The following is a 25,098-nucleotide window of genomic DNA, read 5'->3' as shown; positions in this document are numbered from 1 at the left end:
TAGCGCGCCTCGGACAAGTACGAGTTCAGGTACAGGCCCACCCGTCTCACAGGTACTTTGAAGTAAAATTGCAATCCTGCGAAGTCAAACCAACTCTAACCATCTATCCCGCGTAGTGGAACCGCCTACCCACAGCTAGCCAATCATCCGCTGCCCGGTAAAAAAAACGTAAGAATAAAGTCAGGAGGACGCTCGCGTTGGCTTGTTATTTATGGTTCCCCTGCACCTTGCCAGATTGGTCATGCCGGTGGCCTTTCGGATCTCGTGTTTTCTGCACGTCCTTGGCGAGACATACTCGTACATGGCGCTGAAGAATGGTGTGGGTAAGATACGGAGTATATCCTCGCCTGAAACAGCAGGCATAGCTCCCGGTCGCTACGGCGCCTCATTCCTATGACTTCCTTCTGCTTCTGTTGCATAACCATGGAAACAGGCATATTATAAGGAGTACGGAGTACCGAATAGGCTCAGGTTTGAGGAGCAGCTGACCCTAAAACGTGGAGTAGCCAATTAGGAACATCAACCGTTAGTCATCATTTACATGGTAGCTGGGGATAGACCAAAAAGTGCAGCTATTATGACGTCGACCAAGCACCGCTGCAATGAGGCATAGTAAGCGTCGCGAAGTAGGCTTGTTCATTTTCTACCTGATATCTCATGGACAGCATGGCACATTTTCTTTCCTCCCACTGCCCTTGACGTACGAATACGTTCAATTTCGTACTCCGTGTCCGGTCTGCCTGTCTGCCTACCAAGGCACCAGTCCATGTCTGTTCGAGTATGTCGCCGTAGGGCCGTCCGGACCCAGTGTCGCCAGTTCTGAAGGCCGGATCGCCCCTTGCTCTGGTGTGTCAAAGCCCCTGTAGCTGTTCAGGTTGGTGGCGCAGAAGCCCGGACAGCAGCAGTTGATCTTCCAGTTCTTGTCGTTCTCGTACGTGACCATGTAGTGCCAGGCCAGCATGTTGAGCGCTGCCTTGCTGGTCGTGTACGTGCGCGCAAGGTTCGCATGCGTCTGCGCCTTCGGGTCGGCCTTCAAGGAGATGCTGCCCAGGGTCGAGGAGACAAAGACGATGCGCTTCGGCCGGTCGGCCTCGACCGACTTCTCCATCAGCGGGATGCAGGCGTCTGTCACGGCTGCCACTCCCGCGACATTGGTATCAAAGACGGCCTTCCAGTCGGCACGGCTATTGCTCGAGTCGCCGCTGATACCGGCGTTGTTGACCAGAACATCGAGGCGTCCGTACCGGCTCTCGATTTCCTTCACGGCAGAGGCAATGGACTCATCCGACACGACGTCCAGCACGAGCGAACTGACCGAGGAGAGCCCGACTGCGTGGAGCTTCTCGACTGCCTCCTCGATGGCGCTCTTGCGCCGGCCTGCCGCAATGATCTGGTAGTCTTTCTGATCAGTGGCCAGCTTCTTCACGATCTCAAAGCCAATGCCTTGGTTCGCCCCCGTGACGAGGACTACGGTCTTGGTAGACATGATGATGAGAAAAGGTGGGAAAAGTAAGGTCTGAGATGCGAATGATGGTTGTAACTAGTAGCAAGTGTGTTGGCTGGAAGGCTGGCTGCTTTTTATGTTGAACTTCGCACCGGAGTTTAACAACGATGTCCCCGCTTTCGGCTATAGACAGCCCGGATATGTGTAGCATGCTTTCCACGTACTCCGTACGTTGGCCAGGCCCAAATCATATCTGCGTCATTTTGCCATGTCGGGCTTTGTAGAACGAATGGCTTCCACCACAGTCCCGTGCGCGACTGGCATCGATCAGTTGCCTGTGTTGAGGGTGACCTACCCAAATTGGTTCTGTGGGATTTTGGTACGTTTCCGTGCTCGTAACCTCGAAGAGCGCTTTCTGTATGCGCCTAATTTTAGTCGTATAAATCCCACATCTCAATTGCCGCTTCATACCAGCTCCGCATCTCCAGACTGCACGTGGAGCTTAGCATCCGACCAGCGTAAAATGAGGACGTCGCCGGCGAGTCCTCGCACGATATTGTCGGCATCGGAACCATGGGCCTCCACCAGGGTGTCCCGAAGCAGGCGGACAAACACGGCCGTGTCGAGATCGGGGCTGTCGATCATGCTAATGTTGCCGGCCGTGTCGTTAAGGTTCTGCAGCGGTGGGGGGAAGGAGGCGAGAAAGGATGAGAGGTAGTGGTTGTGCAGAAGGGCCTGATGCCGAGTCGCATAGGCCAGCTCCGTCTCGGACAGGTTCGCACGCATCTCCGCAGTCGACAGGTAGTGGAGCGTGTGCTTGTCGATCTGCAAGGCCTTGTCAGTGTCGACGTCCAGTCCTACACACAAGGCACCACGCCCTCTCCAGCTCTGACCTTGGCAATTCGCGCACGCAGATAGCTGCGGACAAGATATTTGAAGCGTTCGAGCTCCGTTTGGATCACAATGAGCGCAAAATTGGTCTTTGGATCCATGTCGCCGGTCAGCTCCTCGACCGTCTCGATCTGGCGCTTGATGCGCTGGCTGACACGCTCAAACAAGCCATCGACGGGCCACCTGCAGGTAGAGATATGCGTCGTCAGCATGCGGTACTCGTCTGTCTCTCTTGCAGCATGGGCACCACGGCTTACGGTAGGAGTTCGGGTGCGGAACGTTCTGCAACCCAGGCACGCGTCAGGGCTTGCAGGTCTTCGATCTCAGTGCTGCCGATGGGGTCGAAGCTCGGGTCGACCTCGCGCAGAATGTCATTGATATCCATGGTGAGGGCACTAGCACGCAGCAGCGGCGGCCTCTGTCTGCGAATCAAGTATAGATGAGGACAGGCCTGTCGTACTCGTATTTTTCACATCTCTGCTCGCTGAGGGCCAGAACAGAAATGCTAAACTCCATCGCGCTGAAAGCCACAATGTGGCTGAACATGTGGGTCCGGGCATGCTGAAGGGTTGCACTTTCCAGTTGAGGTCACATCGTCATTGTGCCTTGAAGCCTCACTTCTCGTTCGGTCGTCTGTCGGAACCGGTGAATTATCACTGCAGCGTCCCCCCTCTCCAGCGTCTCACCCCTCCTCCTCCATGTATCCTCTCCGCGGTGCCAAGGCCGCCTGCCTGCCTGTCTCTTTGTCTTCTCTTGCCGTCGCCAAGAGCCGATGACACGACTTGCTGGCAGGTTGCCGCGGTAATCGCACATGCTCTAAAACATTCGGATCCTACTGGCTGCCACGCATTACCAAAGGACACAATGGCCGAGAAGGCGGCCCCAATACTTGCTATTGCATGCACGGTCATCAAACCGTGTGCTGATTTGGCCGGCCTAACTCTTATGCAAGTCAGCCGCGTCGGCTTCGGTCAACAACCACCAACCACCACGGTGCAGCAGCTGCAATCTCGTCGTCATTGTGCTAAAGCTGGTGGCCTGGATGGCCTCCATGTCAGCTGTGTGAATGCGAGCTAGGCCGACCATTTCAGCGCTAATGCTCGGCCTGCTGAGACAGAACGAAGAAAGACGAAGGACGAAAGCAAGTCGGCAGCAGACCAACCTTTCTTTGACTAGCCTAAACTGCCTATTTGTCTATTTTTGTGGTTATCTCGCGCGGTTTCTTTGTGACCATTGTCTCTCGTCGACTCCACTCAAAATACGAGTGTTGTGGCTGCTCTCTCTCCATTATATGCCATTTTCGCTATTCTCTGCACCACCCTGACCAGCTCGACCAGCCCGATTGGCGCTGCCACACCTCGGGCTTCAGGCTGCGAATCTTTCTGTCCGTTTTTCGTTTTGGGTCATACTCACTTGGCGCTTTGTGCATATCTGGCCCGCTTGTGAAGGGTCCCCGTGAGGCTGTATCAGTCCGTTACCGCTCTTTTCTTTGTGGGGCCATTCTCTGCGATGAGCATGCATAATGCCTTTTGTAGGATATCATATATCTTGCTTTCCGCAGACGAGCATTTCTTTCCCCAGTTTCTGCTCCTCCTTCTCCTTTGATATCCGTCTTTTTCACTTTCTGGCACGCGTTCCCATCTGCGAAGCCGACCTATTTGTTTTACTCGATCATACTAGCCACCTTCTGATATGCATGCTATGACGTCTTATCTATAGCTATGGCTATCAGCCAGTTGGTGGTGCTTTTCCTGTTAGGCTGCATCGCACCGACGAGCTTTTGTATAGCGGACGTTTCGGAGTCCCAAAAGCCTGGCGGTAGCGAGCAGCCCGATAGATCAACCACGGCAGACCCGATCGAGAGTCTCTCCAACGACTTCGGCCTCGGGTGGCAACCCTTTGTCGAGGCCCGACCTGCTCTCACTGGCCACCACAAGGCACTACCGGAGCTCGCCAAGCGAGAGTGCCTGGCCAACGGCACCAATTTCTGCTTCGGCAACGACATCAACTACTGCTCTTCTTGTGGCACATGCTGCTCGGGGTCGAGCAACAAATGGTGTTGTTCATCCGACAGCATCTGCTGTGGCGATGCCTGCTGTGGGAGCGGGCAGACGTGCAGCAAGGGAAAATGCTACCTGCCGGTGTAAGTATGGAGAGAGAGTCGGCCATGTAAGGGTACACACAGCTGATGTCTTCAGGGTTACGGTGACGACGCAAAGCACGCACACGACCACAGCAACATTGACGGCGACAGCGTTGACCACTGTTCTGAAGGTTGTGGTCGTGCAGGCCCTCACCTTTTCCATCACCGAGTCGACAGTAACGGACAGTTCAGGCACGCAGACGGTAAGACAACCGATGTACCTGCCGACGAGCTGCTCATCACGGCTGCTGACTTTCATTAGGACTGGTCCGTCGTGACAGTGACGTCTGCGGTCAACAAGAGGGCCGTACAGACCGTTCACAAAGAGATGGGCAGCAATGACGGCTGTAGTGCGGATGATGGGCTGGAGCCCGGTCTTCCAGGTAGGTTCACGGATCGTTTCTGTGAGGCTGCCGTTTCTGTGTTGGATGACTAAGACCACAGGCCTTCCGACGACACTCACACTGGCCCCAGCTGCCTTTCGTCGCCGGCACTTCAACCATCGTCGTCGAGACGCCACGGCCACTACGGCCAGCAATCTTGTTTCGACGGCTGCCACGTCGACAGTCACCGACGCCGTCACGGTGACCTCTGTTGTGACGCACAACGTCGCCACCACTACAACCGTGATGACGACCTCGACTCAACTTACCATTGTCTACCAGACAAACACAAAGTTCGTCCTCCTCCACCCTTTCCGTCATCTGATGTGCCTCTCTGACTAGAGCCAGGGTTATCAACGCCATGGCGACCGTTTCCTCGACGAGCACATACATTTTCGCGTCGCAGAATCCCGTCACCAGCACCAGCATCGTGGTGGCAACTATGATCGAGTCGTCCACACCCGCAACATCGCAGCCAAAATCTACTGCGGCGTCGCCGTCTCTCGTCACCGAGCACTCGAGCACTCGCTCGTCCCATTCGGGACTCTCCTCCTCTGCCATCGCCGGCATCTCCGTGGGGTCTGCTGCTGGTGCTATTCTTCTGGTGCTGCTTGCCTTTTGTGCCGTACGACGTCGCCGGCGTAAGAAGCGTCGGGCTATCGAGACGGGCGATCCCTATCTGGGCGGCGGTGTCGTGCAGCACAACTACACCGGTCCCCCCCCACCGGCTGCTGCTGGATACGGCCGCGGCCTCCCCTCTATGCAGCAGCAGGCCGGCCTGGGACTGCCGCCCGTCCCGTACTTTTCCAATGTGGACGACTCGCCGGCACTGTCGCCCGCCACAGATACCACAAATACCACCGCTGTGAACTCGCCAGTTCGAGAACACCACAGCAGCATGTCGAGCACGTCCTCGGCAGGACTGCGACCTGCCGGGTCCTTGGCCTGGAAGCTTTCCGATCCTGCAGCTGTTGCGGCTGTTGCGGCTTCTGCAGCCGCCGTAACCGCATCGGCTGGTGGAAGAAACAACCTGCACTTACGGTCCGGCAGTGGTGCCACAACGGGAACAGTCACCAGCTCAACTGCCGTAGGAACCAGTGGCCGGAACAGTCTGAGCAGCGCCTGGCAACTCGGTAATGCCCAGCACCAGCGGGATTCGTCCATGGGCAGTGGGATGACAGCACAGATGCCCTCACATCTGGGCGAGGACATCGGCGGCCGTGTTGGTCCGTCTACAGAGCTGCCGAGACATTCGCTGCATCAGAGTACCCCAGACGCCGCCAGTAACGACCGCGAGACGACCGGCTGGCGCACTGGCTTCCGAAGAAGTCGCACCAACACGGTGACGCAGGGCGGCGGCTTCTTCTATCGAGACTACTAAAACAGTCGCGAGCTGCTTGTCGTCATCTTGTTTTTTTTTTTCACGCTCTCCTTTTTTATCTAATAGGAGCGCTTATAAATGCATTTCTTATCATAGAAGGAGCAGGGATATGACCGGCATCCGCTTACCAACTTTCGTTTTGACACCATCCAGAGGGAGATACAGGGACAATCGTTTACAAAAGAAGAAGGGACGGGGGGGCTTTCAAGCACTCAGCGACATGCATCTATCATTTTATCTGGCTCACGCACAAGGCGCTAAAACAATGCATCAGGATACCCTCGTTTAGAGTTGATTTTATTCAAACATTCCAAGATTTCACTCATCTCCAGACAATGCCCAGAGACGTGATTGCCGAGAGAGCTAGGAACAAGATTCAAAGGAAGTGGCAACGCCCCTCCACCAATAGCGGTTTGAGAAGTCTATCAATCCCGTAACATACATGCATATCGTGGCAATGCATATGCGCTCATGACACCAGAAGAGCAGCGAAATTCAAAGTGTAGACACCAAAAAGGGCGCCAAACGCAAAGACAAATGAAACGCCGCTGAATATGGATGGACGCCTCTAGCAGCCCCTAGAAGATGTGGAATAAGGAAACAAACAGCGCTCAAAAGCGAGCCATTGTCGGGCGACCGGCTCCATTGCACATCGTCAAACGCCCGCCTCGCCATGCTCACTGCTGGTATGGCCGGTATCCGGGGTATGCAGCTTGCCGTGGCTGTGGCTGCATCAGTGGTGGCGGACTGGCTGTGTTGGTGTATCCGTGGATCTCGTCGCTACTGACATTTGTGTTGTAGCCGTTGCTTCTGGTGTTGTACGGATCCTGGACCTGTGCTTCTGGCCGGCTGTAAGCCGGGCCGAAGTCAAAGTCACCAGTTTTATTCTTACTCGGTGGCGAGCTTGGCATCTCATAGACTTCAGCCTGGTTGCTGTTCATGGCGCCGCCGTAGTTGTTGGTGCTCGTTGCAGGAGCATATGTCTGCACGGGTGGTGACCGACTGTCCAGGGAACGGCCATTGGGACCGCCAAGACCACCGAGGCCGATGGGGCCGGGGTCGTTGAAACCGTTGGGAGGCGAGCGCGACGACGGCCCGCCGTACAGCTCCGTCGGCTCCATACCCGTGGCGGCCACTGGGCTGACGGGAGCACCGTAACTCAGACCCATGTCCGGGATGTGCGGCGTCCGGCGATCCAGATTATCATAGCCTAATGGCTCTGGAGAGGACGTGGCGTTGCGCCCAAAGCTGTCGTACCCACCGTTGCCTGGCATGTTGCCCATGGCACCCATGTTGCCCGGCGCGTTACCTTGCATGTTGCGTGCATAGGCTTGCTGAGGTCCCGGGCTCGGGCCTCTATAACCGAGCGGAGACTGTACCGGTGTCTGGTGTCTTGATATCATCGTCTGCTGGTCAAAGCCCGTGTCACCATAATCAGAGGCGCTGTATTGGCGGCTGATGTCTGCGTTGTTATATCCCCGGTTGTTCAGGTTGTTCTGGCCGTATCCAAGGCCGTTCTGGCCGTATCCTGGGTTGCCCTGGTTTCCTTGATAGTACCCTTGGTTGCCCTGGCTGTAATCTGGGTTGCTCTGGTTGTAGCCCTGGATGTTCTGGCCGTATTCTGGGTTGCTCTGGTTGTAACCCTGGCTGTTCTGGCCATATGCTTGATCGCCGGGCCCTGTGGAGCGCGGAATGGCTCCAGCAGCCATGTACCCGTTCGCCACAGCAGCATGGCTGCCGCCCAGGTTGTTTGCCGCTAATGGCCTACCATACGCACCGTACGGGTTGGCACCACCCCCAGGACCGGGACTGACAACGCCGGGAGAGCCGCGAAATCCGTTCACAGGCGACACGCTCTGGCCAGCTGGGGCTGGCTTCTTGAGATCCGTCAGCTCGACAGAGTCCTCCTCCATGAGCACCTTTGTATGGTTGGCACCCTCCCAGCTGGGCATGGCGGGAAGCGCATCCTCGTCGACGGGTTCCGACTTGGTCACCTCGAATGTGGCGAACTGGGGGACATCCTTCACTGGTGCCCTGGATTTCGGTGCTGCTCCGGTCATCATGGGCTCTTCGGCGCGATATCCCGTACTTTGTACCCCATATTGTTGCTGTGGTTGAAAGTTTTGGTTCAAAATCTGGGGCGGGATCTGGGGCTGGGGTTGGGACTGGTAGCCTTGATTTGGCGGAATGAAGGGTTCGTCGAGGTATTTATGATTCTTTCGGCGTGGAGTACAGCAGCCACAGCAGTCGCCGCAACACTTGAGACAGTAGCAGCATTCGCAGCAACACGACAGCCCGCAACAGGCACAACGAGCTATACACCAGATGACGGACACAATGATCAGGCCTGCGATGATGATAACTGCAATCACGGGCCACCTGTGAAGACATTGTAAGCACAGCACACCCAGAGAGATAGGCGCCATCTAGAGGGAAGCTTACTTGCAGTAGGTTGTCGCCATGCAATTATCCCAGCTCGAAAATGCCGTCTTGACGTCGCTTATCGAGTCTCGCCGGGAGACTACTGGGTATACAGCAGCAGCCAACACGTCCAGCACGCTTCGGTGGTGCAGGCTCCGGGCCATAGCAACATCAATTGGCGCCATGCTGGATGGTTGTTTCGGTTCTTCCTGTTGTAGGATCGGAGCTGACAGAGCCCACGCGGTACAGTAAACCCCTACTGACTCCGGGTGGGCGTCCAACAGGCAATCTTGTCTCGAGGTTCGGTTCTGTTTATTGCTCCATTCTCGACTCGATTTCTTTCGTGTCTCGGGTCTCTCGTTCTCGGCCTCGTTCTCGTGTTGCAATCGGATCAGAACTTCTCTAAATAGGTATTGTCGTATCGCTTCGTTCGGGGGGTATCTAGTGTCAGGCTCTCTGGCGGTTCCTAGTCGTCTGATCTCGCTCGACAGTGTTCGGCGTGTAATACCGCTTATTTGGGAGAGTGGCAGATAGATCGGCACGCGAGACAGGGTATCAAGCAGGCTGAATAATTGCTGTAGCGTTCTCTGATCGTTTCCCGAGGCGGATGTCTGCAAAGGCGTTGATTTCAATTCAAAGAGAGCGAACGTGAAACTCGAGTCAAAAGAGTGACATTCCTGTCTTGCAGGATGCCGAAAGAAATCGGCAACGATTGGTCGTAAGCGCGACAAAGAGAAGAGAAACAAAAGCGGTAGTAATACGAGTAAGCTGGAGGCGCAGCAAGGCACCCAAAAAAGAAACAAAAATACAAAGCCTCCAGTGGATGGCAGGGAATTCTTTGGAGGATCGCCAGAAGAGGTAAGGGAAATCAGGATTCGGGAATCGGCAGCCTTTGCGAAGTATGCGGGAACGCGAACAGAATGATCACCTGTACGAAGAATGCAGCCCCTGGACCTAAGAGCAGGGTATGAGGCTCTTGGCATAAACGCTCGCTAGTGCACACCTTAGTTTCCTGTATCAGACTTTCTACTCCGTAAGTTGGCAGCGCCCCCCTCCAATAATTGCGACAGAAAAAAGGGGGTATGTACTCCGTAAAAGTGGCCAGAAAAAGGCCGAATACATGCAATTTAAGTTTTACTGGCACGGACTGCGCTAAGCTCCACTCCCAATCTACGGAGTAGGACCTGGCAATTAATAACGCTATTGAATCCATTATCCGGAAAGCCTATTAATAAGCGCAAAAATAGTTCCACCGAATATGAGACGACAAAAAAAGAAAATTCGTTTGATTTCATCCAGGCTCGAACTGGAGACCTTCAGTGTGTTAGACTGACGTGATAACCAACTACACCATGAAACCTTCGACGATGTGCTGACCTTGATCAGTAGACTCTATATCTCTACTGCCAGCACTTGCTCTTCAGCAAGCTTGGATATTTCAAGCAGCATTCTACTTACTATGCAGACCGTCTTGGTTGACAAGATAACCCGACTATTAGCAGTAAGCAGAAAAACCGCGAAAGGGATAAATATTATATAACTTATGCGCGTAGGCCGATTAATGTGAATTGTGTTGCCATTGTTGTAGTACGGAGTACTTTAGAGCACCACTGGGTCTTTCAATTAAGGGTTTAGAACGAGAGTATGATGTAGGGAATAAGTGCACAAGATAAGTGCAATAACAAACATGTGAGATACGCCAATAACAGTATGTCTATCAGATGCGATTGCTAAGCTAAACGAGATAACTCCGGTGGACTCATGGCAAAGCATATTGCCACCCAGAAGGGTGAGTTTGGCATCTGTCCATAAGCACTGACGGCGACGATTTCACCAATCAGATCTTTCCGAGGTTTCATGGTGTAGTTGGTTATCACGTCAGTCTAACACACTGAAGGTCTCCAGTTCGAGCCTGGATGAAATCAAGCAAAGTCATTTTTTTGCCTTAGCCGGTAAGCGGCTCGCTACGGGTACATGTAAGAACAAGAGGGTTTTGACATCCATTCATTCGGCGTACGAGTACTTGGAATGATTCCGTATTATGTACTCCATAAGATAGTATGATGGACCTAAAATGCATAGCCACAGTATGTACTCCATAGGTCAGGTTAGTATGGCACTAAGTACGAAGAGATAACGTGTCATGCAGCCGAGATGGCAGCCTGCTCACCGACCTCTTACATTTTCGCTTCTCGGGGTGAAGACCATAGTTATCATACAACAATGAACTCGATTATACTGCTGCTTAAATACAGTCGCAAAAAGGGTATGAAAAGACCTGAATCCTCCACCGCCAAGATCCCAACAGGCCTCATTGTATCTCAATGGCGCCAAACGCCGTGTTCCCTGACATATCCCAGTGTTCATAAATTGTGTACGAAGCTTGTCCGAGAGCTTCCTGGCTCTGTCGCCCCGGCCATACTACCTCTAGCGCTCGCTGCCTATTCGTTTCTCGTCACGTTTAATTCTTGCGTGGCGGTGGACCCGACGGCGGAGCATAGTCGTCGCCAGCATCGCCACGTGTTGGGGCGTAGGAGTGGGATGGCTGCTGCAGCGGCACGTCGCTGTTTGCATAGTAACCCTGGTTGCTGTTGTAGGTGCCACCGGTGTATTGCGCGCCGACAGGAGGCTGTTGGCTGTACTGCGGCGGTGGGTACTGAGGGTGGCCCCAGTTGCCCATCCAGCCGGTGCCGTACATCGGAGCGTTGCCCTGGGTCCGGCGGCGGCGGTTGCGGACACACAGGAGTAGAAACAGGGCGAGGAAGAAGAGGATGATGAGGCCGAGGAACACCCAGCGACCCCACCAGTGCCAGCCAGAGTAGTTGTAACAGGTGCCGTCATCGTAGCAGTAGCTGTGTGGTGAAGTGTGGTCAGAAAAAGAACAAGCGCATGCATTTAAAACCAGAGATAATTGCGGGTTACTCACTATCGTCGCGACAGAAGGCTCTTTACGTTGTTCTGAGCCATGGGAGCCATCGTAGCTGATGACGTATGCCTGATGGTATGAGTGGGAAGAGTTTTTCGATTGATATGCTCTTATCGATGAGCGAGAGAAATGGAGCAGATATAGCACACTATTTGAAGGTGGTGATGGTAAAATGACTGTTATTATTATGAGAGTGGCAAGATGTCTGCAAAGAGGATGAACATGCTGGACTTTTTATCACATTCTTCGGAGGAGGAGGCTGAGGGCTTGGCGGGTGGAGTTCTTTGATGTATCCGTAATGCGCCACTGGGTGGCGGAACTATAGCGTATGATGTTGGGCTCCCAAGCACAAAACGGAGTATTATTGTGGGTCTTATTGCTCGTAGACGGTTCGAGCACTGTCTTCACCAGGCGCGTCAGCAAAAGTCATACGTAAAGTGTCTCGACTGGCTGGCTGGTTTCGGTATTTTGCTGCCGCTCCTGTGTGCATCTTCTACAGGCCGCTTTTCCCCTTCAATCTGGAAATTAGATTACGAAGTCTATTCTCCCGCATTATCCTTAAGTGCTAGCAATCAAAGTGGAACAAAAATCCACGAGGTTGGACAAGCTCGGTATTCCTGCACGCATCCCTGATTCGTCAGCGGTTGGCAAGCACGCCACGGTTTGGTGTACGTATGTGGCCGGAGAGTAATTATCTTGCGGGCGATCACTCGAAGTCCGCCGAAAACCCCGAACTGTAGCTCGGCGCGATTAAGCACACCACAGCCCATGTCAAGGTACAAGTGCAAGAAATGACAAATAGACGAGGTCCCGTGCGACATACAAACTACGGGTATTGCAACCACAGTCTGCTCGTGATAGCTTCGCGGCTTTCCGTATTTCGGGTGTGCCATTGTTCTCCGGATCGGCTTCTGTCCCTGATGATGCTCTGGCAGTATTGACAGTGGGCCAGTCCGAGAGACTAGTTTTGAGGGTAGCCCCACCTAACGTTGACACTTACGTCGTACGTCGTAGAAAATGTGTACTCCGTACGTCGTGAGTTGAGTGGGTAGGATGGGAAGTATCTTATTATCTTGGCATCCGGTTTTCACGTTGCTGCCTTGGCGCTGTCACAAACAAGTCTCTCAATCGGACGTCACATGAAGAACCCGTAGCTGTTATGGCTCATTATGCTGAAGGACGAAATTACCTGTTGATTTTTACAGTGCCCCCAAGGCAGAAGGTAGTTTGTTTGCAGTACGGAGTACGAATACTCCGTATGTTCGCCTGCTAGGGCGTTAGCTTCACTGGCTATGGATCCTGGCCGCAGCTTAGGTGTCCCACCTCCGCAGTTTCAGGTGGATCGGAAGGTGAGCTACAGTACCGAGTGATGCGCTGTCTGGAGAGCTCTGAAACCTCTGCCGAAAGTCCCGTTAAACTGCGACCCAGCCGAGAGGAGGCAACGGTTCTGGCCCTGATGCCAATGTGAGGAGTGCTCGTAAATTACGGCCAACTGTCAGCCTGGGCAAATCTGAAAGACTGAGCACAAGGATTCCCGTTTTCAGGCGTTTTTTTTGGCTCCCGCGCTAGAACTCCGTATCTTACAAGCAAGCGGCATACGAGTACGACCTGGTGGCGTAGGGGATGCTCGCCGTTCCAGCCACGGCATCGTGACTCGACGTCCTACCAACCCTGCCGAAACCAGGATAGGGAGAAACAAATACTGTATGATATGGGTAAGAGAACGCGTCAAAAAGTGGGCAGTGTTGAAAAGCGGGTCCGTGGTCTTTGTTCGGTGTACGAGTAAGATACTATGTAAGGTGCTGAATACTAGAGATACCTCTGGCCACTATTCCAAAACAAAGTTTTCCGATACTATGAATGTATCTTACCTGTATCAGCTGTCGTTTTCCCTCGTCGTACGGACGAAATCAGGCTTTAGGACGGCCTCTCTAGGGTGGCTCGCTCTGGGAGCCAATCGTTTCGCGGCCAACGCCAGCTTTCCTGTTTATCACTTTAATGCTGGCTGCGCTCCTATCACTCTCTTCCGATACCGTGATGCGTTGGCACATCTTGCGTCAACCCACAGTAGTATTGGTCTGTGTGCCGAGTGTCACTGTTCGTGTTGGCTTCCTATTGAGCTAGGAAAGGTCATTAAATGAAGCCACGTTGCCTCCTCTTCTTTTCCATTCTCCCCATTCTTTGCCTTTTTTCCGTAGCCACCAACAGTCATTTTCTCACATCAACTGTTCTTACTGTCATTGGTGGGCGGACTCTTATCTGCTCATATAATATCTGACAGGAAGACCCATCTGACGCCCCTCTTGGCTAAACACCAGACAATGCTGAGCCGGTAAGACATGTCAAGCCGCAGACCACAGCCGTGGTAGCAAGCACTGCGAGTAAAGTGCGGGAGCCATCCGCCTGCATGTAAGATCGCGTCCCGCAGAAGCAAGATAGAAGCAGCAGGCCAAAAGACTTCAGCCAGAAGTTGAGCAGTGTCAATTGGGCTCGCAGAAGCTTTGTTTAGTATCGGTCGTCGCCGGCCACATGGTAACGTCTTTTTCTTGATCCTTGAGCGTCGTGTCTTCGTCAAAACAAAAAAAAAGAAAAGCAAGAGCAGGACAAAGAAAACCCTCGGTAAGAGACACGGGGCACAATCAGCAGAATGCCCCATGGAAAAGAAAAACGGCCAGAAATGCCCAGCAATATCCCGAGCCAAACAAGACGGAGACAACACCTGAAGAGAACAATAAAGACAAGAAAAAAAGGAAAACACCGAACCCTAAAACCGAAACTTGAAGGACGCAAATCAGAGCCGACCCTCCCGCATCAAATGTATATCGTAGCGCTGAATCAAAGCTACCACCGACCCGTCGCAACGACCGTCCAATTCTTCGCCTTTGCTCTTTGTTGACCTAATCCATCGCAGGCCTGTCCCTCCTTATCTTCGGTAGGCGCGCTTGACCAGCCATGACAGGACTGCCTCAAGGTTGGTCTCCTCTTTGGCGCTGATGCCATAGCATGAGACCTCACGGTGCTCAATACCTTTCAGGTCCAGCGCATCAATCAGCTCGTCAACCGTCAGCTTCACAGGCAGGTCGGACTTGTTTCCCAGCACGAGCAGAGGGATTCCGTCCAGTGTCGGCTGCTCCATTATCGCATGAAGCTCCTGCCGAGCTGCCTCCAGCTTCCCCATGTCGGCAATGTCCACCACAAAGATAATGGCGTTTACACCGCGACAATATCGTTCCCACATCGTCCGAAACCGGGGCTGGCCGCCGATATCCCAGCATTTCATTGTCACGTTATTTCTTTGCACTCGCTTCATGTTGAAGCCAATCGTTGGGATCGTGCTACGGACGACCCATATTAGCAAGAGTTCGGAGGCGGCGAGGCGGAAAGAGAGCGGCTGAGACCTGCGCCTGTCTTCTATCTTGGGTAGGAGGGGGCTGGGATTTGTCGAGGAAGGATTGCGCCCAGTGGGCCGTTTCGAACTCGCGGGATCGATGAAAGGCGGGGTGGCAGGAGGAAGACAGGGTTGCAAAACACTTACTCGTAGGTAAATTCACCACCCTGGTAGAAAAATATGTTAGCAAGACAGCCAGCCGCGTTTGAGCTGGGCCTGATCCCGAGGCAGGGTCGTTACAAGAGGGAGGCATACAGATAAGACATTGAGCAGACAGGTTTTGCCAGCATTTTGGAGGCCTAACATGGTGACATCCATCTCCGTAGCCCTAATCAGAAGCCATTTGTCAGTACGAGGAGCACTTTCCAGCTTCGCAGCATAAGGCACTGGGCGGCCGCTCCAGCCGATAGACGGAGACGATAGACGGGTAGTTCGGCATACCAGAATGTCCGCAGCCACCAGTCGTACACCTTCCGTATAATTGCAGCCATGATCTCCAGTTTCTTCGGGGGCGCTCCCGGCCTGTGACAGACCGAGAAGCTGAAAGGACTGCGTGCGTGCTGTAGACGAGGTGGCAGAAATGCCCCGCAAAGGCTTGGCGGTGAAGGAGATGAAGATGGACAGAGGCACCAGAGGTTAATAGAGAGCAGGTGGCAGCCGGTAGTGTTAGAGGTAGGACGAGCAGACGGCCAGCCAGATGAGAGCAGGCAGGCCGGTAGGTAGGCGGAGTAGCGACGAGTTGGACTGGACGGAGGACAAGAAGACAGAAGACGCGGTTGGCTATGGCTGCTTGAATAACCGAGCTTTGCAGGTTGAAGAGATGCGTCTGAAATTCGACAAAGAGAGTATTCTGGCGCGAGTCGTTGCGGAAACGATGCAGGTTTGGCAAGCAGGGAATAAAGAGGGGTGCAAAGAGATCCAAATCAGTGATCAGTGGCGGCTGCAGTGGCGCGAGCGTACAAGATTGAGATGAAAGGTGACGGAACGGGGTTGGAGGACAAGAGAAAGCGCTTCCCCACTTTCAGCAGCGTTTCTGCTGCGGCACACACACCCCACAGTGTTCTGGTCCGTAGCAGTACTCGTAGCCCGGCCTCTGTATATGAAGTTTTTATCCGCTCCCTGCTCACGGTCCTCATGCGTAATGTTCTAAGATTCTTCTTCTTCTTTTTGTTTCCTGCTTTGTGGCCGTCTGTTTCTGCTGTCTTTGCCGTCTCTGTCGGGGAATAAAGAGCGCTGAATGACAAGGCAGCGGCTAGATTGGCTGGGACCACAGACCAGGGTGCTGTATTGGGGTTCAAGATCCGATGTGTAGCGGGAGGGTAGGAAGAATTGAGGTTCGCGCGCTGCTTAGCGGCTGTGACAGGGCGCCGATCTGAGAGGGCTAGAAATAGTAAAACTGGTATCGGCACGGGACCGATGGGAGGCCAAAGACGAGGACCTATGCCAGCAACCGCGCGGGACAGGAACGGACAAGTGATGCTGGGATGCAAGTCTAAGCTCGTCTGAGGTTTAGTCGTTGATGGTTTGGGGGTATGGCGAAAATGGAAGCTGGCTGAAACTTGGACGCAGGAGAAGAAGGGGGATGGCAAAAAGCAGCTGAGCGGGAGTAGCAGAAGACAGGAGGACAGCAAGCACAAATAGAAGGCTTCCGGGGCGTAAATAAGGTAAAAAGGCGCGGGGACTGCTGGATGGGGAAAGGACACTAGGCTGACAGTACCTTGCTGGGAGCTGGCTGCACGGGATGGCAGCAGCGATGGGCCGTTGCAAGATATGCATGCAATATCAGCAGCTTGGATGCTAGGAAAGGAAGCTACGGAGGAACAGCTAAGCGATTGCTTGCCTGAGCAGCGAGGGCAGGCCGCATTGATTTATATATACTGCAGCTGTTTGTTTTGGTTCGCTCTCCGTGTTGTCTATTTAGCCCCTGCTCTCTCACCTTTGCCTGTTGACGGTCGCGAAGACGGCGGCCTAGTCCAGTGCTGCCCAGCTGTCGAGCAGCAGCCACCCAAGCCATTGAAACGGCCGGAGAGCTGCGTCCGATTGGACGGTCCACGCCTGTGGTGGATCGTCTTCAGAGCGATGGGCAGCCAATGGTCTGGTGGGAAACGAGCCTTGCCGGGAAACAGGAGCGAGGGAGAGTGACAAGCATGAACGCCAGGCCGCCGTCTCACCCTAGTGGCCCGTTGACAGCCGGCAGCTGGCTCCGACATGACAATGGCAAGCAGGCCAAAGACTCGACTGCAATTGCGCCCAACAGCCAAAACAGAACGACGATGACAGAACTCGTCACCGCATGGCCGTGTAAGACGGCCAACGACGACCAGGCAATTCTGGCAAGGTTGGGCGTTGCTGCCGGTTCTGCGCTTTTGCGTCGGTCGTTGGGCACTGCAAGGAACGGAATGGGGTAGGGTCACTTCAAAGGTCCAGCCTGCGTACATAGTACGATACGTGTGTCTCGCGCAACGACCCTGAGGGGTGGTCAGCTCGGCTCCCTCCCTGCCCGGTAGTTAAGGACACCCAGTCTCCCTCGGACCGACTCAGACCAGTCTCTGTTAGTGTGCGGTGGAGTGCTTCTGCAATCTCTTTTATGAACACGCATGACGATGCAAGAAACAGATGGCCGCAGCAAGAGAAGCCACACGGGGCCAACGGCCTGGCTGGCCTATGCGCCGATTCGCTGGTCGATACTATAGCCCTTGCTTGTGGACCGCGGAAGGCCAACAATAAGACATCTCGGAAGGTCCGAGGTACATCAAAACGGCCACGACCAAACATCGTTTAACGGTCTGGTGTACGATGCCACAGCCCAACTCGGCTGTTACAGAAATCCAGTATTATCTTAAGATACTTGCCCCACGGAAAACGGGTCCTACACCGTTAAAGGATCACGTGGAGGGTGGCTCTTTATCGGTCGCTGTTGATTGGCTGTGGCCGTCTGTATCCACAGTGGAACCAAAAAAAAGTTCGATCGATAAAGAAAAAAAAGCCAGGAAAAAGAGCATCCTGGATTTGCACATCTCGTCACCACCGCAGTTCTCGCTCGACTAATCTGGATCCCACTCGCTTGGCAGGACACCTGATGCGTTGATGACAATAGCCGCTTCTGCGCCCCTGTAACTGACGGCCGAGAATTGTATTTTCAGCCCGTTTTTGCGTCACAGGTAGGCTTTCTTGCGGCGCCGAAACAAACGGCCTCCGCGACCATGAGGCACGGCGTTGCTCAATGTAGCGGTCTGGTCGCTTGTTCTCCTTGCCCCATTGGCTAATGCATGGAACAGACACTATGGCTGTCGCCAAACGAAGGCAGCCACCCACAAACACGACATGGGATCACGAGTACCACACCCTCCGTCGTGAAAAGCTCTTCCGAACCCCTCCGACAGACCAGTCCGCCTACCCTCTCCTCCAACTGGCGGTCAACCCACACATCGAGTCGTTTAATGCCGTCTTTAAGAACGGCAGTGTGGAAGGCACGGGGGCGGAAGCGAGCCTAATTGGCCATGGCATCGCCGACATTGGCACCAAGGTGTTCCTCGATGGCGACGACAGAATGCTGCCGGAGGAACGAAACCAGCTGCACATCCGGTACAAGGATGTGAGTCTGCAGAAGTGCTACGTGCCGGCCACCAACAAGTTTGCCAAGAACCGCGAGATTCTCCCTGCCGAGTGCAGAGAGCGCCACTCGACGTATCGCGGTAAGTTGATGGCGACATTTGAGTACCGCATCAACAATGGCGACCCAGTTGAGGTTGTGCGTGATCTCGGCCAGGTGCCCATCATGGTCAAGTCGAACCGGTGTCACCTGGAGGGTCTCTCGCCTGCAGCGCTAGTGGAGCGGAAAGAGGAGTCGGAGGAGCTGGGCGGTTACTTTATCGTCAATGGTATTGAGAAGATCATCCGTCTCCTGCAGGTGGGCCGGCGCAACTTTCCCCACGCCATCAACCGGCCCAGCTTCCAGAACCGTGGCGCAGCCTACACGCCGTACGGCATCATCACACGGTCGGTCAGGCCGGACGAGACCTCCCAGACGAACGTTCTGCACTACCTGAAGGACGGCAACATCACATTCCGGTTCTCGTGGAGGAAAAACGAGTTTCTCATTCCGGTGATGATGATCCTCAAGGCGCTGGTGGAGACGAACGACCGGGAGATCTTCGAGGCGATCGTCGGCCCAGCCAACTCCAAGGGGGCGGAAAACACGTATCTTACGGACCGTGTCGAGCTGCTGCTGCGCACGTACGAGTTCTACGGCTTGTACAGCAAGTCGGCGACGCGGGCGTATCTCGGCGAGAAGTTCAGAGTGGTGTTGGGAGTTCCGACAACCATGTCCAACTACGACGTCGGCACGGAGTTCCTGCGCAAGATTGTGCTGGTGCACCTAGGCAACATGGACGTGACCGAGGCCCAAGATGCAGACAAGTTCCGTATGCTCATCTTCATGATCCGCAAGCTGTATGCTCTTGTGGCGGGCGACTGCGCGGTCGACAACCCGGATGCGGTGCAGAATCAGGAGGTTCTCCTGGGTGGCTTTTTGTACGGGCAGATCCTGAAGGAGAAGCTGGACGAGTTTCTCTCGGTCAGCCTCCGCGGGGCGCTGCGCGACTACTGGCGACGATACCCGACAAACACGATGACGACCGAGGCGTTTGCACGAGACTTCCAGGCCGCGGTCTTCCGGCGGTCCAACGAGAACATTGGCAATGCGCTGGAGTATTTCCTGTCGACGGGCAACCTGATCAGCGCGTCGGGTCTGGATCTGCAGCAGGTGTCTGGCTTCACAGTCGTTGCGGAGAAGCTCAACTTTTTGCGTTTCCTGAGCCACTTCCGAATGATCCATCGTGGCAGCTTCTTCGCGCAGCTGAAGACGACGACGGTGCGGAAGCTCCTGCCCGAGTCCTGGGGTTTCCTGTGTCCGGTCCACACACCTGACGGATCTCCATGTGGACTGCTGAACCATTTGGCGCACAAGTGCCGGATCATCACAGGGACGATTGACGCGTCGGCGGTGGACGCGATCGTGACGGAGCTGGGAGCAGTGAGTCTGTCGTCGGCGTCGACGGAGGAGAGCGTGGTGGTGATGCTGGACGGCCGGGTTGTCGGCTGGTGCTCGCCCAAGGAGGCGAAGCGGATAGCGGACACGTTGCGGCACTGGAAGGTGGAGGGCTCGCACAACATCCCGGCCGAGCTCGAGATCGGCTACGTGCCACAGTCCAACGGCGGGTCATATCCGGGCGTGTACATGGCATCGGCGCCATCGCGGATGGTGCGGCCGGTCAAATACCTGGCGCTGGACAAGGAGGACTTTGTGGGCCCTCAGGAGCAGCCGTACATGTCGATCGCGGTGCGGGAGCAGGAGGTGATCTCGGGACAGACGACGCACGTGGAGCTGGACCCGACCAACATGCTGTCGATCCTGGCGAACATGACGCCGTTCTCGGACTTCAACCAGTCGCCACGCAATATGTACCAGTGCCAGATGGGCAAGCAGACGATGGGCACGCCGGGAACAGCGCTGGCACACCGGACAGACAACAAGACGTACCGGCTGCAGACGGGCCAGACGCCGATTGTGCGGGCACCACTGCACAACGCATACGGCTTCGACAACTTCCCGAACGGGACCAACGTGGTGGTGGCGGTGATCTCGTACACGGGCTACGACATGGACGACGCGATGATCATCAACAAGTCGGCGCACGAGCGCGGCTTCGGACACGGCTCGGTGTACAAGACGAAGAAGATCACACTCAAGGACGACTCGCGCACACGGTCAGCCAAGCACGTCGGCAAGATGTTTGGTTTTGCGCCCGGGGCCTTTGTCAGCGGGCAGGTGCGCGGTCTGCTAGACGACGACGGGCTCCCGTATATCGGGATGCGCGTTAAGATGGGCGATCCGTTGGTGGCGTGGCACACGGTGTCGGCGGACTACGACGGCACGCTGGTCAACCGGGACGGCCAGACGCACTACGAGAAGTACAAGGACGGCGAGGATGCGTACGTGGAGGAGGTGCGGCTGATCGGCAACGAGAACGGCAACGAGCTGCTGCAGACGATCTCGGTCAAGCTGCGGATTCCCCGGTCACCGACGATTGGCGACAAGTTCTCGTCGCGTCACGGACAAAAGGGTGTGTGCTCGCAGAAATGGCCGACGGTCGACATGCCCTTCACCGAGTCGGGACTGCAGCCGGAGGTGATCATCAACCCGCACGCGTTTCCGTCGCGTATGACCATCGGCATGTTCATCGAATCGCTGGCCGGAAAGGCGGGCGCGCTACACGGACTCGCACAGGACTCGACGCCCTTCCAGTTCGACGAGGACAACACGGCCGGCGACTATTTTGGGCACCAGCTGATGAAGGCCGGCTTCAACTATCACGGCAACGAGCCGATGTACTCGGGCATCACGGGCGAGGAGCTGGAGGCCGATATCTATATTGGCGTGGTCTACTACCAGCGGCTGCGACACATGGTCAACGACAAGTTTCAGGTGCGCACGACAGGACCAGTCGTCCCGACGACGGGACAGCCGATCAAGGGCCGGAAGCGTGGTGGTGGCATCCGTGTGGGCGAGATGGAGCGCGACGCTCTGCTGGCCCACGGCACCGCCTTTTTGCTGCAGGACCGCCTGTTGAACTGCTCTGACTACTCGCGCACGTGGATCTGTCGCCAGTGCGGCTCGTTCCTATCGGTCCAGCCGACCGTGTCGCCGTTCATTGGCAAGCGCAAGGGCGTGAACGCTGTGCGCTGCCGACGATGCGCCACCCGGGTTGAGGATCTGTACGAGGCGCAGGAGAAGGCCATGGCAGCCGGCCAGGGCGCCAAAAGTGCCAAAAATGCGAAAGATGCCAAGGATGCCAAGGATGCCAAGAACATTGCCGGTATGGACATCCTCAGCCATCTGGCCAACGAGGAGATCTGGGAGGACGGCCACGGCACGCAATGGATGGGCGGTGCTGAGACCACGCAGGTCGTCGTGCCCGGCGCGCTCAAGTACCTCGATGTGGAGCTGGCAGCCATGGGCGTCAAGCTCAAGTACCGTGTCGATCCCGGCGATGCGGCTCGTCGGGGACCGCTGCAGCCGGCAGCCTGGGACGGCACCCGGGTGCAGAAGCTGCCCCAGTCGGTGCTTGCAAAGTAGAGGGAAGAGGGCAGAAAGGAGAGAGAAGAAAATAGGACATGTCGCACGATGGTACGATATCTTTCTTGGGCGTTTCCGTGCTCCATCTCGCTCTCTGGGACGGACCGAGGCTTTGTTTTTGAGTAGTCGTGCTTTCTGGTCATAGAAGAGTGTGCTTGTACGACGGCAGAACGCGCACGTCGCGCCTGGTAGAGGAAATGGGATCGTTGCACCAGAACTTCCCGCCCTGTCTCGCTTTGATATGACGCGTGCAGCCGACGGGATATGGAGCAAGGCTTGTCGTCAGCTCGTGGGACACTGCTTCTGTTTGCGTCTCGTGCCGTCGCCTTGTTTCTCGCATCGGACCAGTTCCCAGAGCTGAGTCCGCCCTTTTTTGCAGATTCGGCTTGAGATGGGAGTCGTATATACGAGATACAGTTCCCGATTCTGCTGTTCCCATTTTTGCTCGGCGCCGGTGACAACTGTCACTCCTTCCTCATCTGCTCGAATTATTGTCGGTTGCTCCTTCCGCTTTTGTTTCCGTCCCCTCTTACAGGCGTCATCGTCTGCCTCTCAGCAAATAAAAAAAAAATTTGGTTTGCTTTCTTTGTCCACTACAAGATACATCACATTTACTTTTGGTCCCGTATCCGACCTCAGTAAAGATAACGGAAATTGTTGTTTTTCTTCCAACCTGTCCAGCACCCAGCCGATATCCGATAGCTACCATGCTCGTCCTGCTTTCGATCATCCTTATTCGCTTGGCCACACCGGTCGCGAGTCAGATGTACGACTACGGCTTCGAAGTCGATCATCACCTGTTCCAGAGCCACATACAGCTACGGGATACTGCCACTCCCTATGTTGTAGGCAATATCCTTCATGCCACTAACACTACTGCAGTGAGGCAGGAGATCCGAAAGCTGGAGCAGGACCCGGATTTGTGGACATTGTATATGTTGGGACTTAACATGATGCAGTACGTGGACCAGAATCAGCTGCTCTCGTACTACCAAGTCGCAGGTATGTCTATCTCCTCGCTAGAGCTCGGACGGTCTTGTCCTGTACGAGCGAGAAGAGTCTGACTTGGCAAATAGGCATCCACGGGGTACCATGGATCGAATGGAATGGTGTCCCGGCCACGGCAGGAAACGAAAACACCGGCTACTGCACACATGCATCCATACTCTTCTTGACATGGCACCGTCCTTATCTTGCTCTGTATGAGGTAAGGGTCTTCTTCGACCTCTTCAAGATACAGACCATTCTTACAAGATACAGCAAGTTCTATACACTCTAGTACAGTACATTGCTTCCTTATACTCGGAAGACACCACAAGGTCGAAATACGAAAGGGCTGCTGTCAACTTCCGAATACCATACATGGACTGGGCGGCCCAGCCACCATCTGGAGAGGGTGTTCTTCCAGATTGCGTGGGAGCGAGCCCCTACATCAACGTGACCGGCCCCAACGGGTTGCAGGAGATTACAAATCCTCTGTATACATATTTGTTTAAGCCCCTGAACGCTACCATATTCATTGAAGATCCGGTTCGTGACAGTCTTCCACTGCTCCTGCGAATTCTTCGGCTGATAGATTGTTAGTATGATCTGTGGCTCACTACCGTCCGAGCACCGACCACCAGCAATTCCTCAGCAGGCTCCAATGATACATTGGTTGCTCTGGCCCTGAACAGAAACTTCGAGTCCATCCAGCAGAGGCTCTATAACCTATTTTCAAATTACGATTCCTATGGTAACTTTAGTAACAAAGCGTGGATTCCGCCATCTGATAGCGGGAAATACGACTCTCTGGAATCTTTGCACGACACCATACACAGCCTCGCCGGTCTTCAGGGGCACATGTCCTGGATTCCGTTCTCATCTTTTGACCCTATCTTTTTCCTGCATCACTCCATGGTCGATCGAGCTTTCGCTCTGTGGCAGATACTGTACCCGGACTCATGGATCAAGCCCACAGCCGCAACCTCCAATAGCTTCACGACATCCACAGGACAGATCCAAGACTCGAAGACGGCGCTAACGCCTTTTTACTCCAGTACAAACGGCACGTTTTGGACTTCAGATACCGTCAGAGACTTTGGCGTATTCGGATATACATACGACGACATGGTGGATTTTCCCAGGTCGAGCCTGACGGTGGCTAATGCCACGACTCAATCACAGGTGAAGGCACTCATCAACCAGCTGTACGGAAAATCCAGCCCGGCAATGCTTGGAGTAGTCGGAGAGGAGGATGAGGGGGTGACAGAAAGAACGATGGCGCAGACGACGAGACGGTGGACAGGCCCAAGGCAAAAAGAACGGATGGAACATGAGGTGAAAAACTGCACTAACGTACAGACAAAGCCAATATTGCCGCACAGTTATGATTCGCCACAGTCGATGCCCCAGTCACTTATCGCAGATGGCCATTACCGGGAATGGCTGGTCAACATTCGTACGAGGAAGGAAGCCACTGGAGGAGCATTTCTTGTGCACATATTTCTGGGCAACGTATCAACGGATACGAGATCGTGGGCGTATGCCCCCAACCTTGTGGGGACAATGGGCGTGTTTGCGTCTCCTGCAAGTGCTATGACGGGCATGGACATGAAAGACAGCCACGCTTTTGGAACGGTGCCGTTGACCTTGCCCTTGGCACAGCGGGTTGGGAGTGGAGAATTGGCAAGCTTGGAGCCGGAAGTGGTACAGCCATACCTTGGACGCAACTTGAAGTATGCTGTTGCAACTACAGGTGGTGAAGCCGTTGTGCCCAAAGATGCAAGTGAACTCAGCATCACGGTGGTGAGCTCTGTGGTACAAGTCCCGTCAAAGGCCAACGAGCTACCTCGATGGGGTGATATTGCGGTCCATTTTACATTGAGTTGATGCACTTTAGTGTCTTTGTTACCTTGATGTTGCATGATGCCAATGGCCTCACTTCTTTATTTGATTTGCAATATGCCGCTTGTTGTATAGATATATTGTGAGGCAATATAAT

The 25,098-nt window shown here is 54.6% G+C and overlaps 9 protein-coding genes across 9 annotated transcripts; 4 read left to right on the top strand and 5 right to left on the bottom strand.

Annotated features, from left to right (window-relative positions):
- Positions 1-748: 748 nt before the first annotated feature.
- Positions 749-1,486, bottom strand: CMQ_3859 (short chain dehydrogenase reductase; the record flags this gene model as incomplete). Its single annotated transcript, XM_014319797.1, has 1 exon — positions 749-1,486. The coding sequence occupies one exon, from the start codon at positions 1,484-1,486 to the stop codon at positions 749-751; it is 738 nt and encodes a 245-aa protein (XP_014175272.1).
- A 423-nt stretch (positions 1,487-1,909) lies between these two features.
- CMQ_4068 (DNA replication complex gins protein sld5) lies at positions 1,910-2,720 on the bottom strand (the record flags this gene model as incomplete). Its single annotated transcript, XM_014320006.1, has 3 exons — positions 1,910-2,269; positions 2,338-2,518; positions 2,593-2,720. The coding sequence occupies 3 exons, from the start codon at positions 2,718-2,720 to the stop codon at positions 1,910-1,912; spliced, it is 669 nt and encodes a 222-aa protein (XP_014175481.1).
- Positions 2,721-3,199: 479 nt separating this feature from the next.
- On the top strand, positions 3,200-3,412 carry CMQ_3584 (uncharacterized protein; the record flags this gene model as incomplete). Its single annotated transcript, XM_014319522.1, has 1 exon — positions 3,200-3,412. The coding sequence occupies one exon, from the start codon at positions 3,200-3,202 to the stop codon at positions 3,410-3,412; it is 213 nt and encodes a 70-aa protein (XP_014174997.1).
- Positions 3,413-4,056: 644 nt separating this feature from the next.
- On the top strand, positions 4,057-6,242 carry CMQ_3715 (uncharacterized protein; the record flags this gene model as incomplete). Its single annotated transcript, XM_014319653.1, has 5 exons — positions 4,057-4,478; positions 4,534-4,681; positions 4,741-4,861; positions 4,923-5,154; positions 5,210-6,242. 5 exons carry the CDS (start codon positions 4,057-4,059, stop codon positions 6,240-6,242), a joined length of 1,956 nt encoding a protein of 651 aa, XP_014175128.1.
- A 677-nt stretch (positions 6,243-6,919) lies between these two features.
- On the bottom strand, positions 6,920-8,848 carry CMQ_3771 (uncharacterized protein; the record flags this gene model as incomplete). The annotated part of the gene is made up of 3 exons (XM_014319709.1): positions 6,920-8,330; positions 8,577-8,621; positions 8,685-8,848. The coding sequence occupies 3 exons, from the start codon at positions 8,846-8,848 to the stop codon at positions 6,920-6,922; spliced, it is 1,620 nt and encodes a 539-aa protein (XP_014175184.1).
- A 2,276-nt stretch (positions 8,849-11,124) lies between these two features.
- Positions 11,125-11,639, bottom strand: CMQ_3382 (uncharacterized protein; the record flags this gene model as incomplete). Its single annotated transcript, XM_014319320.1, has 2 exons — positions 11,125-11,515; positions 11,590-11,639. The coding sequence occupies 2 exons, from the start codon at positions 11,637-11,639 to the stop codon at positions 11,125-11,127; spliced, it is 441 nt and encodes a 146-aa protein (XP_014174795.1).
- Positions 11,640-14,512: 2,873 nt separating this feature from the next.
- Positions 14,513-15,468, bottom strand: CMQ_3469 (ADP-ribosylation factor family protein; the record flags this gene model as incomplete). Its single annotated transcript, XM_014319407.1, has 4 exons — positions 14,513-15,020; positions 15,125-15,144; positions 15,233-15,305; positions 15,419-15,468. The coding sequence occupies 4 exons, from the start codon at positions 15,466-15,468 to the stop codon at positions 14,513-14,515; spliced, it is 651 nt and encodes a 216-aa protein (XP_014174882.1).
- A 2,774-nt stretch (positions 15,469-18,242) lies between these two features.
- Positions 18,243-22,115, top strand: CMQ_3277 (DNA-directed RNA polymerase 1 subunit beta; the record flags this gene model as incomplete). The annotated part of the gene is made up of 1 exon (XM_014319215.1): positions 18,243-22,115. The coding sequence occupies one exon, from the start codon at positions 18,243-18,245 to the stop codon at positions 22,113-22,115; it is 3,873 nt and encodes a 1,290-aa protein (XP_014174690.1).
- Positions 22,116-22,822: 707 nt separating this feature from the next.
- CMQ_3407 (tyrosinase precursor) lies at positions 22,823-24,986 on the top strand (the record flags this gene model as incomplete). Its single annotated transcript, XM_014319345.1, has 2 exons — positions 22,823-23,117; positions 23,755-24,986. 2 exons carry the CDS (start codon positions 22,823-22,825, stop codon positions 24,984-24,986), a joined length of 1,527 nt encoding a protein of 508 aa, XP_014174820.1.
- Positions 24,987-25,098: the final 112 nt, after the last annotated feature.

This window comes from Grosmannia clavigera (genome assembly GCF_000143105.1).
Source record: "Grosmannia clavigera kw1407 unplaced genomic scaffold GCSC_113, whole genome shotgun sequence".
In the NCBI taxonomy this organism is placed as follows: Eukaryota; Fungi; Ascomycota; class Sordariomycetes; order Ophiostomatales; family Ophiostomataceae; genus Leptographium; species Leptographium clavigerum.
Note: the sequence above shows the minus strand (reverse complement) of the source record. Positions and strands in the feature narration are given on the sequence as shown.